At 35.8% G+C, this 20135-nt stretch overlaps 1 protein-coding gene across 3 annotated transcripts in view; it reads left to right on the forward strand.

The window, feature by feature from the left end:
- urb2 (URB2 ribosome biogenesis homolog) overlaps window positions 1-16230 on the forward strand; it is a 28530-nt gene extending 12300 nt beyond the window's left edge. For 2 of the 3 annotated variants that reach the window (XM_017304141.2, XM_008405800.3), the window contains exons 7-12: window positions 1200-1360; window positions 2039-2149; window positions 4463-4705; window positions 8905-9001; window positions 11338-11471; window positions 15882-16230. In XM_017304141.2, the coding sequence (XP_017159630.1) occupies window positions 1200-1360; window positions 2039-2149; window positions 4463-4705; window positions 8905-9001; window positions 11338-11471; window positions 15882-16079 (944 nt within the window). In that variant the 3' untranslated portion in view covers window positions 16080-16230. Of the gene's footprint in view, window positions 1-1199; window positions 1361-2038; window positions 2150-4462; window positions 4706-8904; window positions 9002-9650; window positions 9783-11337; window positions 11472-15881 lie in introns of those variants that run through there. The other variant, XM_081605276.1, reaches the window with a different exon arrangement.
- Window positions 16231-20135: the final 3905 nt, after the last annotated feature.

Raw genomic sequence — 20135 nt, forward strand, 5'->3', positions numbered from 1 at the left:
TTTGAACGTAATCTTTGCTCTGCGCTCCCGGGGCTGCTGTTTATTGGTTGCCATGGCAACGAGTCTGCGCGTGACGTTAAGCTGACAGACTGAGAAAAATAATATATATAACCACCTGTTTTTCTACATTTTTCCCCTGGACAAATTGCATAATTTGTTTGTAGAACTTGCTGATATTCAGAGCAATCATCAAATAGGATGAAATATTTCATAAAGCATATAGGAGCCAAAGTTTGTTAAATTTTAAATCATGACTCCTATTAAGTAAAATTAAATTATGGGTCATTATAAAGAGAAATTCGCTTTGTTCTCTCTTGTTTCTAGAACTGACAGAAACCAAACAATATATTTATTAGCAGAGAGAATATATATTTTACATATCCAAACATCAGCATCTCAGCTTTAAGCCACATTTTATAGAATCCATTAATATCGATGGACACTCTACTCACCACCTGCCCCAACCAGACACAAAAAAGGTTTTGCGTCTTTATTATTTGCTTTATTAAAGACACATGATATAATTTATTGAATAAGACTGTTTGGCATCCACATGTAAGTTTTGGCTTTATTCTTAGCACTAGAAAAGAAAAGGCTTCCAGGGACTGTTGGTGCATCAGCAACCTAATAACCCCACGCTCCTCTTGTCCCCACAAACTTTCAACACAAAGTTACACCCTTGGTTGAGATGCAAATGGAAGTACAAAAATGTTAAAGCTACTTAACATTAGTAACTTTTATTTAATTCTCATTGTTTTAATGAATGTGGCCTAATAAAGGGGTTCCTATCCCAAAAGAGATCAGGATAATATGGGAAGCAGAAAATTATTACAAAATGTAAGGCAGACCCGTCCAGGAGCAAACGACCCTTTAGAACCTGTGCTTCCTAAACTGGGTCTAATGTGCCAAACAAAGCCCTAAAACTGCTTATTTGATTAACATTTTCAACCAAATTAATTATACCCAAGTACATAAATATAATCTTAATTCAATCTAGGGGACTGGTTCTGTTTTTTAACAAGTTCAAGAGATTTTTCACAATTCAGAAGCCAGTTTTATCCTTCTATTTTATTTTAAGCGGAATAGCTAATCAGGCCCAACTGCTATTCAATCAGTTTCAACATTCATAGTTTATTCCACTCAAATGTCTAGAAGGTTATAAAAAAGTAGAAAATAATTGACTTTTTACTTGTTTTCAGCTCCGTGGCTGTCGTCCACTGATGCTGGTAAGCTGCAGCCAGAAGTGCAGGACCTGTTGCGCCACCTGGTGGAGAAAAACACCATCAGTCAGTTCAACATGCTTCTGCTGATGATCAGAGAAGGCCTGGATGTTCACAAGCTGAGGGCAGGAAACTGGAGGGTGAGACTGAGCAGAATGAGAGATACGACACATTCGTGGTTTAAATTAGTCTGTCATTATTGCACAACAGAACAGCTTCTTAAATGTAATCAACATGTGAAAATCTCAACTTCTCTGCTTGATTTATCAGTACAGTGTGTAGCTGATTTGTTGACTATGTTTTGGATTAAGCGATTGATAATGAGACAGCAAAATGTTATATGAGATTTTATTGGCAGCATTTGAATCAGGTGAAGCTAAAACTTTCCCACTTGAGGAGTTTTGGGTAAAATGTACAAAGTTTTTTTAAATTTTTTATCTTAAATTCAAAATATACGTGTATTTTTGTACATTTTCAACTTAATTACTGCTCTGAATGTGCTGTTATTTCAGTAATTGGCCTTTTTTTGAGATGGTGTACTCCAGTTAACAATTGATTACTAAATTCGTTGACAATTATTTCAATAAATTGGTCACGGTTTCAGGCATATTCTATTATTTCAGAATTTACATTTACTTTGAAATCTTTACAATCATAATGTTTCAGATTTTTCAACTTGGAGATCTCTGTTGGAGCGTTTGTTTTTATGTATTTGGATGCAAAAGCATATTTTGAGTAGAAGATGCCATGCACTAAAACTTTCCTCAAATATTCAAAAACTCAAGTTCTTCTCTGTTTTTTTTCTCTCTGTTTTGCAGGAGGTGCTGTCAGCAGTGATCACCGTTGAGCTGCTGTCCAGCTGTCAGCTGCCGGAGACCTGCTCCAAAGTGCTGTGGCTCTTTGCGCCGCAGATCATTTCTGCAATGGTGGTAGGAAACACATAAAGTCTGAAGGAATAATACATTAGCCATGTGAGAAAACCACAGCATCCAAAACCAAACCTGAAGGTTGTGACCAAAGACAAAGAAGATGGGAATTTACGCATTTAAATGTGTAAATTACATGTTAAATGTTGGTGCAAAAAAAAGCCAGAAAAGCAAAGTTTATACAAAGTCTTTTAAATGAAACTGTCTCTGTTGTCACATTAGACAGTAAAACTGTAATAGTAACCTGAAATCACGGTTCAGTAGATAATCAGGTTACAAAGTAACAGATTTGTCTGATTTTAGAAAAGGAGAAGAGGAAGTAAAAGTAAAAACATAAATCATCCAAAAAAACGATACAAAAATATCAACCTGTTCTGAAATAACAGGTGTCCTTAGTGATGATGTTCCTATGACGTTAGACATTCAAAATAAGAATATATATATGATTTTTGTAATATGTATTTTTATTTCTTCTGTACCTTGTATACATCTAGACTATGTTGAAAAGTGGTTAATTTGCAGTTGGTTTCCAATAGACAACATTATAGTAAATAATTAAAAGTTTTTTATAGATGGGTGAGTAAGTAGAGGCTAGAAGAAGAAGTGAAACTGTACCAGGAAGAGATGTTACGTATGAGGATGGATTTCATACATGAGCTGTTTTAAAAATCTTTTACCTGAAGTCAAAAGTGTTTAGTTTCCTCAGAAGGTGATTTGAGTCTTTTTGTTGATCTGGTTCTGAGATAATAAAAAGAGAGACTCTTCTCCAGGTCTTTGCTGAGATATTTAAAGGACTGGACCTGACCCAGTGGCCGGCCAACATGATAACCAACATGTAAACATGACCAGGTCATGTTGACAAAACACTCTGCAATGTGGATGATGTTATAATGAGGTATTAAGACTTAAAGTTAGCTAATGTCCTTAAAGATGCTGTTGCAAAGAAGTTAGACATTCAAAATAAGAATATATATATACGTAATAGGGTTTTATTTTAACAATATTATAAATGTGAAGTTTGTCGAATGTGTTTATTCTTTGAATCTACATTGTTTAGTCAACAAGTTGTTTCTCCAGACATTTATTGGCGTTTTAAGTTTCTGTTACGCTGCTCTTGGCAGTTGGTGGTTACCATAGCAACCGGTAACTGACGGCTCCTCCCTCTTTTTCTGTTATTTTTTGTAACTGGGGCAGAAGCTGCTGGACTGATGTTAACCACCATATTGATTTCCTCTTATTGTTGTCTTGCTATTTTTACTATTTTCTTCCAGGTTATTCCACAAGAACATGAATAAATATGAGTAAATTAAAAATTTGATTAAACATAGTTATTGTGTGCAGGTTTGTGATGTAAATCACACTTCAAGTGAATAGCATCCTGAAGAGACCTATTTCAAATGGGAATGTTTAATATCTTGAGCAGTATTTGTTTTTGTGGTGATATGAATGCAGTTAACTAATAAAGTAGCAGGAGTTTTTCACCATAATTGTTATCATTACCACAACAGTACCACAAAATATTGTGATAAAATTCTACGTCCCTCTAGCCTACCCCAATGTAAAACATAGAACTTGTTAATTTTGTTCAGAAAATCCAAACGTACTGGAGTAATTGGTAGATTAAAATGGTGGCCATCTTTTCTTCTGTGTCTGTGGTTGGGACAGTTTTATTAATAATGTCATTAATGACAGAAACTAGAAGGAAGTTATTCAAACTTGTCTCACTCAGGAATATGCAGTCATGAGTTCAGAAATCTGGTGTAAAGTCACTAAAATGAGGCTTTATTAAGCGCTTTTTTAAGGTGAAGTCTGAAAAAATGATTAAAATCTTGCTGACTGAGTTGTTTTTTTTGGTTTAGACAGAAGTAAAACCACACAGAAAAGCTTTGTATGACACCACGGAAATAACTGGCAGGACTCTCAGATCAGCAATTTTACTGTCTGTGTACTGGAAACGCAGAAACAGTTTTAAATGACACAGCAGCTTAATGACCTAAACTTTTTTGTGAGTGTGTGTGTGTGTGTGTGTGTGTGTGTGTGTGTGTGTGTGTGTGTGTGTGTGTGTGTGTGTGTGTGTGTGTGTGTGTGTGTGTGTGTGTGTGTGTGTGTGTGTGTACTCCTTGACCTTTTCTACTGAACTACAGACAGATTACATAGAGATGACATTTAAGCGTCTTTATTAATCATGTGTTTTGGTGCTGTTGGATTATGTAATTCTTCTAATCTGTAAATAAAGTAAAGAGGAAGCCTGAACTGCTGAATATTTTTCTTTTATTTATTTATTTTTTACAGTTCTCGTCTCGTTGTGTGTTGCAGTTCTTGGTGAGATCGGCCAGCCAGGACCTCGCTCTGACCCGTCCTTTCACCGTTCCTACGGTGACGGCGCTGACGTCACTGTTGCGCCAAGGCGAGGGACGCATTGCCAACCCTCAACATGTGACTGTGGTTCTTGGAGCGCTGCAGTCACTGCCTCTCGACCACCTGAACCCAAACGTTTACCACGCTGCGTTCCTGGCCGTCCACGAGGCGCTGTTCACCATCATCAAATGTCATCCCCAGGTAGATGGACACAAAGCTCTGTGTGTTTATTGACTTTAAGGAATAAAACTAGTTACCAGGTAAATCTAGACAATATGGCTTAATAGTAAAATCTTTTTCTTGCCAGATCTGGTTCCTGATTTTAATTTTAACTGATTTCTTTTTGTTTGCTTTCATTAGTGGCTTTTATTTAATTCATCCCTTCTGTTCTACGACTGAATATGAGGGTCAAGCTATAACAATTTTTGTTTAATTACAAGAATGCAGTCATCATAATAGCAGAAAAATTACAAGAAAATGCTATTTTGATGAGAATATAGCTTAGTTATCCAGATCTGACGTTACCACCTCAGTTCATGTGGTTCTTTCTTTGAAATAAACAGTTGTTTGCGCTATTAAATTAGCATTTTGCACATTTTTATACTTCCTTTTGGGTCTCAACTGCTTCTAAAAAACAAACCAGAAAAAAAGCCCAAGTACTTAAAAAAAAAAAAGAAGAAGAAAGAAAACATCCAGTCAGTTTTTTGGTGTCTGGAAAAAAAACACTCTAGAATGTAGGGTCAGAAATCAGCAGGGGCGCCCGTTACCTAGCAACCACAGTAGAGCCCAGGCCATCGCCTAGCAACCTGAACATCCGTACAAAGCAGGGCTGATCTGCTGACTATTTTTTAATTAACCAACTAATAATGGGATGCGTAATAGATTTTTTTGTGCAGAATTAAATCAGGTGAAGCCAACTCTGTCACTTGAGGAACTCTGAGTAAAACATATTTACAGACAAAGAAGGTTATTTTATTTTAGATACAATTTTAGAGTAATTACTGCTCTGATTGTGTTGTTCTTTGAGCAAATGGCTTTTTTTGAATCTGTATACTCAAGTTAATAATCATTACTAAATCGGTTCTTTGAATAATCGATTAATCACGATTAATACAATTAATCACTTCAGCCCTGTTACACCACATACTATGCTCAGGAACTTGTGGTAATTTCCACGTTTGAAAGTAATCACAAATCAAGTCAGGCGTGTTTCGTTCCTAAGTAAACATTCTGCTGTTAAACTGAACCCGCTGCACTATGAGCATTATCTGAAACAATTTGTAACCCGTTTATTTTTGATGTGGAGAGAATTTCAGATGAAGAAATGCTGCAGGTAGTACAGACTTTGTGTGACGAAGATAAACAAGACGACACACAAAGCTCACCTCTAAAATGAGTTTCCACAGTGCTGGACTTTCCTCCAAACATTAATGGAGGAAAGAAAACATGTATTGTTCAAATTTAGTTGCTACTTGTGGTTTTTGCACTTTCTAAGCACTAATCAATTTTTGCATCTAGATTTTTAAAGTTTATATACGTTTAAAGTTTTGGTCGCAAATGTGGTGGAGTTTAACTCTGATGGCTAATCTTTATGAGCAAAAAAGGTCAAAATGATGGCCATAATTTATTCTCTCAATTCAAATTGAAAAAATAATAATAAACTTAAAAGTTAAAGCAGGCCAAACTTTTCTTCTTTTAGGTTAGATAGAATTACCAAAATTATTTAAATTTGCTAAATCCCAGAAAACTTAACAAGAACATTTTTTAGAGATTTTTTTTAGTGAATTTCTTTGTATATTATGTTTAAGCATTTAATTTAATTTAACTTAAACAAGAAGGTAATTTACCTTAACATGATTTGTTTGGATTATTGCAATATAATAAATATGAATTATTCATAATGGTCTTTGTATTTTAAATAAAATCTGGCTTATATTTTACGCATTAAACAACGTTATTGACGTTTCGGAATTTTTAGTTGAATCTGTGTTTTCTTTGACTCAGGTCAACAGGGTGTGTTTATGAGAGAGACTTTTCAAAACATAAAATGTTATATTTTAACTTTAACTATAGAATGTGGAAAACTTTCAAAAGACATTATTAATGATAACCAGAGGCGCACCAATTGCAGTTTTTAGGCCGATCGCTGATTATTGATCTTCAAAACGCCTGACCTGCCAATTCCAATTTGTTTTTGTCTGAAATGTTGATAAATATAGCAAGAAAGTTGCTGGGATTGTTGTTAATGACAAACATGCAGACATGACCTGGTGGGTCGGTCAAGCCTCTCACTGTGGAGCAGAAGAGGACAGAGGAGGATTTTGGCTGGCCGATAAATCGGTGCATCCCTAATAATAACTAGTAAATTATATTGTAAGCAGTGAATTAAAACTCTGTTTTTAGTTCATTAATATTGCTTTCTTGTGCGGTGCTGGAAAAGTACTTTGAAAATGCTTAAAGTTTACGAACTCTGAGGCGTTATCCTCTCCTTAGAGACAGAAACTGGTCAGACTCGCAAATCTCTCTTTTTAGAAATTAATTGTTAGCATAAGCTTAAAAATGTCTGTGTTTGTGTTCTTGATGTTACGACTCCATCTGTACATATTGCTGGATTCTGCATAAGAAACCAGTCGTTTGCTCTCGTGTGTTGAAAGTGAGGTTAGGTGCTTTGAATCTATAATATGAGGAAAATGTGCTACGTGTTGCCGCTGAGCCCTCAGGACACTCCACTCAGGAATTTCACTTCCAACCAGAGGATATTGCAGCTCTCTACAGTTGTACTTCACCAGCATGGAAACCTTGAGATGTTCACATTTTCAGCTCCTCTACAAGTTTGGATTTTGCCCCAAAGGCTCAGTTAAAAAGAACATTTTCACCTTAAACTGAAACATTTAGATTTTAACCACACACAATAGCTTTTGTTGTCTTTGTGCTGATGGGTTTTCTTTGCTTAACTCTATAAATTGTTTTTCAAAAACAAGAACTGAGCAGAATTGAAACTATGCAGCTGCTATGAATTAAATGGGCCAGGAACCAGTTAAGTGTTGTCAGATGTTTACGTAGAGAAAATACACCAGAAAAGGAGAGGAGAAGAAAAGAAAGCAGAATGTTTTTTAAAGAGGAAGAGATGTGGAAATGAGGAAGGAAGCTGGAGATGAAGGGTTAAAGTGCTTGATTGGATCAGGACACAGAACAGGGTCTGGTCCAAAATGCAAAGTATGGGTGTGTTGTAGAGAGAGGAGACTTTAGTGAGTTGGCATGAAGCATGTTTAAGTCAATGGAAACCAGTGATGGGCTCCAACCTGGGCCGGTGACTTCATCCTGGCCTCGTTTATATTCTTCCTGTTGCTCTTTACCTCCATCTGTCACAGCAGGAATGAGCTTACAGCTCAGTTTGGGCCTGCAGGACACTCTCACATCATAATGTTAAGTAAAAATACCAAAGTTTCACTGTGTTAAAGTATTTCATCGTCTGTTTTTTTGTGTTTAGTCCTGGTTTACAAGCTAACAAGGATATGTTCACATGAATATTTTTTCATCACTTCTACAAAATCCTGCAAATATTATCGATATCTGTTTAGCTCTTTGTTAAATTGTGATGGTCTTTAACTAAAAAGGAGAAAAACATTACCACTAACAAAGACTTGTCACGATAACGCATTGTACTAGACGATAAATTGTCCCTGAGGTTATTGCGATAAACAGTAATATTCCCACAGTGTATTATAAGCCTGGCGGGACTCCAGGTTTTACATGTGCCCCCATCAGGTTTAACATTATTTATTTTAGGTCTTTTTTTAAATCATTGCCTTTTTTTAAGACTTTATTGTTGGTGTTTAGGTATTAATCCTCCAGTCTTCCAATAATGCATAACTAACAAGTGATATTTTCAAATTTCCTTTTAACTTTAAAAATGTTTTAGCTCAAAAACACAACGGGCCACTGGATGAGTGTCCCGAGCATTGGGCTTAGTACGTTTTATGGGGGAAACCCTGTTGTTGCTTTGAGACCATTTTCAAGAAATATAAAGTTAACAGCATAATAACACATTCTCACATTCTCAAAGATCAATAAACTTTAAATTTTAATGGACATTCAACAGTGGAACTGGGAGACATTTTATTTATAAAAACTGAAACAACAAATAAAAGTGAATTCTGAAGTTTGTGTAAATAAAATTATCCTTCAAATAAAGGTGATAATTGAGACCGAAGCACCAGACCGATGACTTTTGTCATCCAGTTTTTGGTTTGAAAAACTGGATGCTGCAAAAAGAGAAACAACAAAGCATGCAAATTGGAATTATTGAGCTTGTTTTAATTTATGATGTGATTAATTGATTTATTGGAACAGGCCTAGATGCAGTAAATGATTGCAGTATTGTACTTGTGTGTCTCCAGGTGATTTCCAGGGCCGCTCCATCCTTCCTGAATGTCTTCTATCGGCTGGTGTCGTCGATCATGCAGGAAGGTCGGCAGAGAGGAGACACCGATGCAGGTACCTGAACCCGATGTTACTCACACATCGCCTTTCAAACGTAGGATGCATTAAAGGCAACCTATTGCGCTTTATAGAACAGGTTAGGATAGGTCTATATCTTAAACAAAACATGTTCATTTTTTGCACAAAAGCATTCTTAGATAATGAGATTTTAGTCTGATAATTTCTTCCCATTTGGGCTGTTTTAGGGCCTCTTGTCACTCTAAATCCAAACAAGCTGCTGCCGGGGTCATGACCCCCAACTCAACATTTACACTCCTGGGAAAATGGCTTCAAACACATGCGTAACACACAACCATATCTTTTTGAAAAGCATAAATGGAGCCTCCTGCACAACCAAAAACAAAGCAGCAAGTGGTTTCTGAATGTCAACAACAAAACACTTGTCTTCTCCAGCAGCCATTGTACATTAAACATGCTGGAGCTATGCTTGGGTTGCTAGGTAGCAGTGGAGTCCCCATCGATTGTGACTTAACATTCGGGAGGTTTTTGAAATGGCTTGTTTTCCAGACACCAAAAATCATTAATTTGCTGCAAAGAAACATCTGGGTGTTTTGTTTTGTTTTAAAGTGCCTAGGCTATTTTCTGAAGCAATAAAAACCCAAATGGAAGTATAAAAATGTGTAAAATGTGAATTTTATTTTAGGTGTTCAGATGCAGTTAGTCAGCATGGGGCGCAGCGCTGCTCAACACCTCGTCAGATGGTACTCAGCACAGGGACAGACCGAGATCTGCTACATATCGTAATATTGTTCAAAAATAAAAGTTCTTCAACTCACCCTGAGAAACGTTCCGCCTGTATCTTCGGCTTTCTTTTTTGTGACCTGGTTTTAAGCCATTTGTACATTATTATTTTTAAACACTGTCCTTTGGTAAGCTAGCTGCAATTTAGCACTTTGAGCTAACGTCAGGCAAATAAATGGTTGTTTACATGCAGTACCTCACGGATCACCGGGGGCACCTGCGGACCACCAGTGATCTGACTGACAAGCCAGGCAAGAAGAAGAATCAGAGAAATAACTTAAAGGCCACACTTTTCAGATCGTCCATCCATGCATTTTTTGGTTCTATTTTATCAATTAAAGTTCATAAATGAATTTATTTGGGTATCTGTGTAACTGATTACAGTGAAATGATGCGATGTTCTTCCTGTACAGCATAATGTTCAGCTGCTGCTTGAACATGATTTATCCAACCACTAATTCAGGCGTTTTCACTTGAGAGTTTGATGAAAAGCTGTTAGCTGTTGAGGTAAATCATGTCCTCAAGGCTTCAAGGTGAAGTTGTTTCTTTTGATTTGAAACAAGTGAGCTGCCAGTGAATTACTCACACAGTCCTGGTCTGGCCTGTGGTTTTCTGTTCATGCACTTACCGCTGGGCTGCTGCCTCTTTATTTTAAGAGAAATCTCTCGTTAGTCGCAGACGTACCGTTTTTTATATGCACAAGTCGGAATGAAACATTCTGAGAAAGTGTTTTCTAATCTTTTCTTTTTGAAAATTTCATGATTTAACCAGCTGTGTTTGAGTCTTTCACTGGAATTTTAAACATTTAAAGACCTACTTTACAAGATTGGCGCAATTCAGGTGCTTGAAATCCTTGAAAATGCTTGAATTTCAATCAAGTGTATTCAAGGTTTGAAAAGCGTTTGATTTCTGCATATTCAAAATGCTCAGTTTTATAATAAACTGCTTTCAAACTCTTCAAACCTAAATCTGGAAAACATTTACACTTAATAAAAAAACAGACATTTTTTTCTCACTGCCTGAAATTAAATCAGATTTAATGTTTTTTGTTTTAGCTTAGTTTGAATTATCAAAATTATTTCTATTTATTAAATGCCAGAAAACATGGTGAGAAAATTTTTTAGAGATTTTTGTTGTAATTTTCTTTGTATGTGCTCAAGATCTGTGTGATTGAAATAAATGTTGGCTAATATTTTATACCTTATATTAGGCTATTGAAATTAGGTGATTTTGTTAGTGTTTCACTGATCAGTCAGGTGTTTAGGGTGTGAGAGATGCATTTCAAAACATAAAAAAATTTATATTTCAGTTTATCGTCTCACTGCTGTAGAATATGCTCACAAAACATCATTAATGACTATTAAATGACATCATATAATAGTTTTCTGTCCATTTGTATTTTTATAAAGTTTGGTGCTGGAGAACTTTTAAAACTTACCTTGAAAAATGCTTAAAATTTGCTCTGGGAAAAGTGACTGACTTTAGGAAGAAGAATGCTCTGAAGCCTGATTTCCCAGTTGCTTTAGCTAAAAATACAAGTTTCATGTCACTCAACCCAGTTAGAAAATGAACGTGTGTTTTTTTTGCAGGCGCGGACGGTGACGTGTATCTGCAGTGCTCCAGGCTGACGGAGAGGATGTTCTCTCACATTGCTGCCACACCTGAAAGCTTCACTGCATTGCCAGCCTTCATGGTGGCTCAGTACGTCACGGAGCTGCAGAAGGTATTCACTCAACACAGAACAACATCTTCTCTGTCTCTAAACAGGATTTACTTGATATTTATCTGTATTTTCATAATGTAGTAACAGTTGAGTAGCTACACGCATACACCTGGTGATCTCTGAACAGGTTAGGATACGTCTAACGTCTAGAACAAATCACAAAATCCTTCTTGGATAATGAGATTTTGTTCTGCCTATTTTGAGCTCCTTTCAGAATGAGATGCACATCCCCCACCTCAACGTTTACACTCGGATGTGAAAGTAGCTGCAAACGGATGTGCAATTGTACAACGTTACATCTTTGAAAAGCAGAAGTGGAGCCTCCTGCACAACCAACAAGAATGCAGGAAGTGACTTCTGATTGTTAAGTCGACAACAAAACACTTGTCTTCTCCAGCAGTCATTGTACAGCGACTACAGTGGTAAAACTAACTGACCGAACGTGCTGGAACTCCACTTGGATTACTAGGTAACAGCAGAGTGCCCCATGATCTTTGAAAAGCAGAAGTGGGGCCTCCTGCACAATAAACAAGAATGTAGCAAGTGGTTTCTGAATGGCAAAACCCTTGTCTTTTCCAGCAGCCATTGTACTGCACATTCAGCGGTAAAACCATATAACCAAACGTGCCGGAGCTGCTTTGGTTGCTAGATAACGGGCGGAACTACACTGGGGTTGCTAGGGCTTTGATGGGGTTACTTGGTGAACGGCAGTGCCTGCTAATTTGTGACGTTACGATCAGTTTTCTTATATGGGTCCTTTTTCAGACAAAAAAGAACATGAACCTATTGACAAATAACAACTGTGTGTGTTTTTTTAAGTGTTTTCAGAAGCAGCTGTGACCCAAATGGAAGCACAAAAACGTGCAAAATGTGAATTTTGTATAATTGATCCCCTTTAATAATACAGTACCAAGGCAGCGCTGAGTTATCCGTTATGAGTTTTAGCAGACGAGTCTCAGCTGATCTGTTCCCTCCGAGCTGAATAACTGAGACGCTGACGCGCTGAGGAAGAGAGGGGAAATATTCCCAGTAGCCAGAATTGTAGATGTTGACACAAGCCACTGAGCGGGCCCAGGATTACTGCTACATTGTGAGCAGGAGTGAAGCTTGAGGCTGGATGTTCCCTCAGTCCGGTGAGTCACGTCTGGCCTCAGAGTGCGGCTGCCGTCTGCTGCCAGGCTGCGTTTAACGCGACGCCTGAATCAGCAGTTTCCAGCCCAGAAACACATCAGCGCATTATGAGGAGTTTCTGTCAGACAGGAGAAAACTGGAACATGGAGGTGTTGGGGAGTCTTTAACCAATTTGTTTCAACAAGTAGGGAAAGATTTAGCTGGTGCATTAAAAACATAATATGTTCTATGTAAGTTAGAGGTTATTTAATGATCTGTTTTTAAAATCAAATCATTTTAATCTGAAAACAGTAAAGCCACAAAAGAGTAAATAGTCAGTGAGTTTCATAGTAAAGTTGACAACAACAGACTTGTTTAGAAATATCTAAAAATATTCCACATTAGATTTTAAATAATTTTTTCAGACAAAAATGCCTTCAGATTTTGTCATCAACATCTAAATATGTGAGTTAGATAATAGAACAGAAAAGTAAAGTTCTGTATTTTCCCGCAGTGGGAAAATTCAGCATTATGTCGAAGCCTGTGGATTCACACAAAGGTAAAAAAATACACAGATAGACATAAAAACTTAAAAATAGGAATTAGAAAACGTACAGCAAGGGCAAATTTACAACATGGACAGTTATTTACAGAAGAAATGTGCAGCTGAGTAGGTTGATTTAAAGGAAAAATGCACAAAATGAAAAAACAAAGTCTGCACAATAAATGAAAATAAACTGCAAACAGCAGGGATGAATTTATATCCACTTTTATCTTTTCACAGTTTGTCACTTTACAACCATATGGACTATATTTATTTGATAGCTCAACACAAAGTACTGCAAAACTAAACAGAACAAAAATTAAACATCATTTTTCTTTATTTTCTTTTACACATAAATGCCAACTTTACTCTGATAGAAATAAAATCCAGTGCAACCCATTCTTATCAAAAGTTGACGGATTAATAGTCTTTGTGTCACCTAATGTTTGCAGCAGGTTTTATTTTACATTTTTACTAAAAAGAAATACACTTATGCATTTTTTTTACTGAAAGTTCCTGATTTTAACCTCTTTAACGTTGATTTACTGTAATTAACCTGCCTTCTTTAATGAAAACAGCCTTAAAACGATGCTGTTTGCATATATAGTCTAGTTTTAGCGTATTTTATATTCTAAGACAGGAAGAAATCAGACACTTTTCAATATTATGCAATTTTCTTTTTCACTTAGAAAAGCTCAGTTATCATAAAACATAAATGCACAAACACCAGGAAACACATTAGTGAGTCAGACGGGTGAGAAGCTGACACCTGTGTAATAACATAATGATGCATTTGGAGATTCCCTGAACTCCTCATCACATTTCATCAGCCGCTGCTTGTGGTGACACATAACAGGTTGTGTTCCTCATAATGGGAGCCTTGCTGTTTAAATCACTTAGCACGGCCGCCGGGTCTCGCACACGTCTGCGGCGCGGACCGCGTCACGGCGGACGCCACCTGAACCCCCGATGAGTGTAATGTATCTGAGATGAATAAGCTATTAAATGTCCTGCTGCCTCGCTGGTCAGGGTTCACCGATCACGATGATTGTTGTTCGACCGGGGCGTGTTTACCTGTTGTTGCAACAAAGAAAAGCTCGCTCTGTCTGCTTTTCTTGCTTTTGTCTCACATGTTGAGCTGCAGCTCAGCCTCCTGTGGATCAAAATATTCACTTTAATAAACATAATGTGTCTCTAAACAAAGGTCCAGCTTCAGTGCTGCAGGTTTGTAAATATAAGAGTACAGGACTCGGTTCTGGTTTGCACTGCAAAAACACATCTTACCAAATGTTTCTGATCTGGTTTTTAATGCAAATATCTTGGTACACTTGAAATAAGAAAAACTAACTTGCAAGTAAATATTCAGCAGGATATTGGAGCTTATTATAAGTCAATAATCCCCTAATATTAATAGAAAATACTGCTTCAATTGGCAGATTGTTTCACTTATAACAACACATTTTCCCCTTGTTGCCAACTGAGCTGGTAAATTTTTCATCAATATTTAGGAGTAATTTACTCAAAACAAGCTCCTGTTGAAAACATACTTGTAAGTTCATTTCTCTTATTTTAAGCGTATTAAGATTAGAAACTAGACCAGAATTACTTGGTAAGATTTTGTATTTTTTCAATGTGCTCTGCATCCCCAGAACCAGAACCAGAACCAAACGAGGAGAAGCAGCATTCAGCTTCTATGCACCACAAATCTGGAACAAACTTCTAGAAAACTGCAGAACAGTCGAAACACTGAGTTCCTTTAATCTAGACTAAAAACTCACCAGTCTAGAGTTACTTTTGAACCATAATAAAACAAACATTGACAAACTTATTTGATGTGAATGATTTTGGTGGCGAATCTCATCAAAATGTTTGTTCAGCTGCTGACTGTACGATGTTTTCTGTATAACTTTGTAATTTTTTTGTTTTTGTTGTGTAAAACATCTTGGTGCTGAATTGTGGTATACAAATAAACTTTATTTATTGTTTGAAATGTGAAGGGAATTGGGGCTGAAACGATTAATTGGGATTAATCAAATATTTAGATAATGGTCAACTAATTTAACAGTCGATTCATCAATAACCAGAGGATAAACTCGAAAAAAAAAAAAGACATTTACTTTAAAAAAAACCAACATGTTCAGATCAGTAATTCATCCAAAACTTTTATCTGTAAATATATTTTAGCCAAAACTCCTCAAGTTGTGTAGTTTCAGCTTCGCCTGGTTCAAATTCATAATTAATGCTATCTTATGCATTTTAGGGAATAAAATGTTTAGTTTCTTATTTAAAAATATATTGAATTATTTGTTCATTTCTATCTCTTGATATATTTCTAATATTTTATAAAAAGACTGAAGTGGTTAAATGAAAAACATGTGGAATATGCCTATTATTTTACCTGATTAATCAATTAATTTTTAGAATAATTGAGTAATCGGTTCCTAAGGTAATCCTTAGTTGCAGAATAAGTACAAAGTAACATTAATTTATGTTTGTCTGCCGTAGATTATGTAAAAGTTTGACTTAATCTCAAAATATTGAGGAAATATGAATAAATCAGCAAAACCATGAAAATAAGAGACTATTAAAGTGTTTCTGTGAGGAAATGTGAAAGCAGGGAGTAAGAATCTTATAACCAAAGTTGAGCTTCATAAAGTGAGTAAAATGTCTGATTTATGAAGCGGAAACCTCTCTGTGCCTCATTATCTCCTCCGTCTCTTCTTTTCTTTTAATCTGCGTATCTTCTGCCTCTGCAGGTCACCCTGCGGCCGGACGTGAAGCTCCACCTGAGTGAGGGCGTCTACTGCGTCCTGGACCTGTGCCTGGAGACGGACATCAAGTTCCTGAGAGCCGGGCTGAACGCCGGCGTCAGAGAGGTGTTCAACGAGCTTTACAGCAACTACACCCACTACCACAAAACACAGAGGCAAGGAGAGGACAAGTACACCGTCTGATGCAGAACAACCGGACCCAACCTGATCATGATCAGCGAAGGCTTTAGTAGAGCTGAAAATCAACTGCTTAAGTTTTCTTTCCCATCACGAGTTTTATAAATCTGTGTTTGTAAGGTTTTATATTCAATGCAAATATAAATTTATGAAAACATTTCTGAGATGTTTTGCTTTCTGCACCGTAAAGCTTCTTCTGTTTGTGATTTTTTTTGTTTGATCAAACTCAAAACTCTCAGATCATCAAACAAATGTTAATATTAGATGAGAATAATCTTAACTATAAAATTCAATTTTCAGGTGACCAAATAATTTATACAGAGAAATAATTTAAATTTAAACCTAATTGGTTTTGACACCTTGGCTGTGTTTGATATTCGCATCACTTTTGACTTTTTTTGCAGAATTATTTTAATTTATCCACTGTGGAAGGTTTTCAATCATTAGTTACCTGACAAGGTAAACATCTCAATCAGATTTAAGTTTGGACTTTGACTAGGCCAGTCCAAAGCCTTTTCTAAAGCCATTCAGATGTGAGCTTGCTGGTGTGCTTCGCTTCCCTTTTCTCTTGAATAACTGAAATATTTCTGAAGTCATAAACTGATGGCAGAACAACTTCAGTCTTGTGAAGGTTTATGTGTTAATTTTAAAATAATTTGTCCTACTTCATGTTCTCGGACAGGTTCTGGTCAACTGACTTCTTGAATCGGACAGTAATTTGTTTACAAAAAGATTTAAACATACTTATTGATTTAACTTTTAAGTACTTTTAAGTAAAATTATCTGAACATTTCTTTACTTTCTGGCAGCGCTGTTTAATAATATTATCTTAAATTATGTAAAGATTACTGTATTTTTATTTAGGAGGACTAAGGTTTTTTCTTAGGTTTGCAAATGAATTACTGAAGTAATAAATTATTCTTTAGAGACTCAAATGACAGAAATAATTAAATTGGAGACACGGTGATGTTGCTGTTTAATAAGAAACTTAATTTACTAAATGTATAAAATTTCAGGGATTTCAGACTTTTTAAGTTTGTCTTTGTACTGCTACTGAGACTCTTATCACAGGAGGTTTTATACACTTTGAATCAATCATTGCACATCATGATTTAAATTAACAGTCGTTTCATTATCACAAATCATTTTCAGCATCTGCAGTTTCTGATTTATTTATTTTCTGGAAAAGGAGTCCATGTTTTTTTTTTCTGACTATGGTAACCCAGCAGCAGACTGACGCTTTCAGAGGGAGTTCTTGTTTGAATGCTGCCCTTGATGAGCTTCTTCTAATTTGATTTACTGTTCAAAGTACTGGGTTCACAATGAGGCCTTTCAAAATAAAACAAAATAACTAAGATTCAAAAAGGTTTTCAAATCCAAACTCTGTTAGTTGGGTGTTACGACTGGCTCAAGGTCATAACAAAACGGGAGGCCTTGCAGTGGTTAAAGCGCAGAAAAAGGAATATTTATTAACAAAAACTACAATGGATTGTGGAAGTCAAGATCAGTGGTGTAAAGCAAATGCTTGGATGCGTCACTGTATGAGTGCATATGGAAGTGTTGAAGTGCAAAAACAAAGACAAACTCCAATGTGGAAAAGGAGGGGAGCTGAGACCTGGCAGAGTGGACAACGAGACGGCTGGGTTTAAACACTGCGCTCCAAATCATCGGACCAGCAACACTTGCAAAGGGGAGGAGCACAAAGACAGACAAAAGCACCTGCAACCCAGCCCACAAGACCCAGGGCCGTAACAGTAGGACTCTTTAATCAGACCAAAATAATTTAGCCATTTCAAAAATACTTGATTTCTCCGAAAGGATCTCCTGTAGCAGTCAGTCTAGCAACAATCTGAAGAGATCCTCTGACTGAAGACTGTCATTAGCAACTAGCAGCTCAGTTTTCAAGCAGCAGGGACGACATCCACGTTCTGGATGACACCATCAGTTGTTGGCAAGCACTGCTGATCCACCTCATTTGTTTTGGCCACTCCTCTTTAAGATGAGTATGAATGATGGGAGATATAATATGAACTTCCTCTTTCTCCACTATTTGGTCCTGCTTTGCATCCATGAAGCCTCTCAAATATATTACCTTCTTTGTGTGTGTGTTTTTTTTCTTAAGGAACAAGGGTTTTATTCTGTAAATGTCAGTGTTTTATATGTAGCATAGAATAATCCAGTTTAAATTAGATTTTGAACCAGAGCTGATCAAACTCAGTAAAGACTAAAATAAAAGAAATCTTGAATATGATGCTTGCTCAGTTAGCTAACAGGTTAGTGTTTACACTCTGCAGAATAAAGAGGTAAATCAGCTTCCTGTTGACTGTAATCTGTAATTAGGAATAGAAAAGCAAGTTATCATGCAAACCCCCAAGACAATAGCGCCCTGGGTAGTGAGCCATATAAAAATAAAAAAAAACCTCTGGAGGCAATATATTGAAGTTACCATACCAAACATGTCTTTACATCACACAGTAATATTTCTGTTAAATTGGTTTTTATCTGAATTGTGCTTATTTTGTGATTTGACCTTTAGAGTTGGATATAATAAAAGTAACAGACTCATGTGCCTCTGTAGCATTTCTTCATTTCTGTAAAGTTTAGCAGGCTGATTACAAAGTTCCTCTGCGTGTCACGTTCGCCTTGAACCCGGCAGTGAGCCGCTGAACTGAACATTTCCAACCTTTGACTCATCCACTGACTAATCACGTCCTGAGATTCACCCACAGTACAAAGAGAAATTCCTCCTTTTTACAAGAAACAGCAGGTTTTACAATCCATCAGATGTTTGAACAAACCAAACATCTGATGTTTCCTGCATCTTGACTGAAGTATTTGTGACACATGATCTATTACTGAACTAATATTTCGCTCTCATTTCAATATAAACAGTTATTACAACCATTTGTCATTTTATATTTACTTTGTATGATTATTTGTGGCCAACTAAAACTCTACATTATTACTTTTACCAATATACGGTGTATTTGTATTAATATTTTGAACATTATTCAGTAAATTCAGTTTATTTTAGAATATGACTACACGTGAAAAGTGTCATATTTTGACACCTTTCTGGAAACACAATTGAGCTTTGAAAGATTCAACACTGCCAGATAGACAAAGCGGAGAATTTCTCACTGAATATTCAGTGTTTCAAAAAATGATTTCTCGACATCATCAATCTGCATATGATCTGCCTAATGTTCTCTGGACATTAACAATACTGAAGTCACACATTTGGTCATATTTGTACAAAGAAAAGAAATAGAGTGGAAATTTAGGTGTGATCAAGGTACGCATTTCAGCAACAAGGCAGTTAAAAGTACTTTAAATCATAAAAAACACAAATAAAAAGTCATAAGAACAACATACAGTCACTAATCGAGAAACCAATAACAAACATTACATTTTGACGAGTGGCATCATCAGAATCATCAATACACATCAAATATGTGGGTTAATGTTCCAGTGGTTATGGGTTGAAAGCAACTCTAAACAGGTAGGTTTTAGCCTTGCTTTAAAAGAACGCAGTATTATATGTATACATATGTATAAATATTTAATGCATGTACATATATTTTTGATACTATTACTGACATGCAGCTCTATGAGAATTGATCAACTAAAGGAATTTTGTATTTTTTTATCTTCCAATAACTGCCCCTTTTTTAATAATAATAATACTTATTATTATTATTATTATTATTATTATTATTATTATTATTATTATTATATAAAACTACATTTCTACATTTTGTTTTAATTTAAAAAAATATTAAACCTAATCATTTTAATAATCACAAATGTATAATAATAATAATCTATGATTAAATAGTTAATAAAATTATAATGTAATTATTTTATTACATTTATTATTATATTATTATAATAATAGTTATATTTATTTATATTATACATTTATGATTATTATAATTATTAGTTTTTAATTATTGAAATTATGAATAATTATACAATATAAAAATATATTATCATCACTAATATGATTATCATCATCAATAATCAATGATGATAAGCAGTTTTAGGTTCATCTGAGGTTCT

This window comes from Poecilia reticulata, chromosome 3, assembly GCF_904066995.2.
Source record: "Poecilia reticulata chromosome 3, P_reticulata-male-v2, whole genome shotgun sequence".
Lineage (NCBI taxonomy): Eukaryota > Metazoa > Chordata > Actinopteri > Cyprinodontiformes > Poeciliidae > Poecilia > Poecilia reticulata.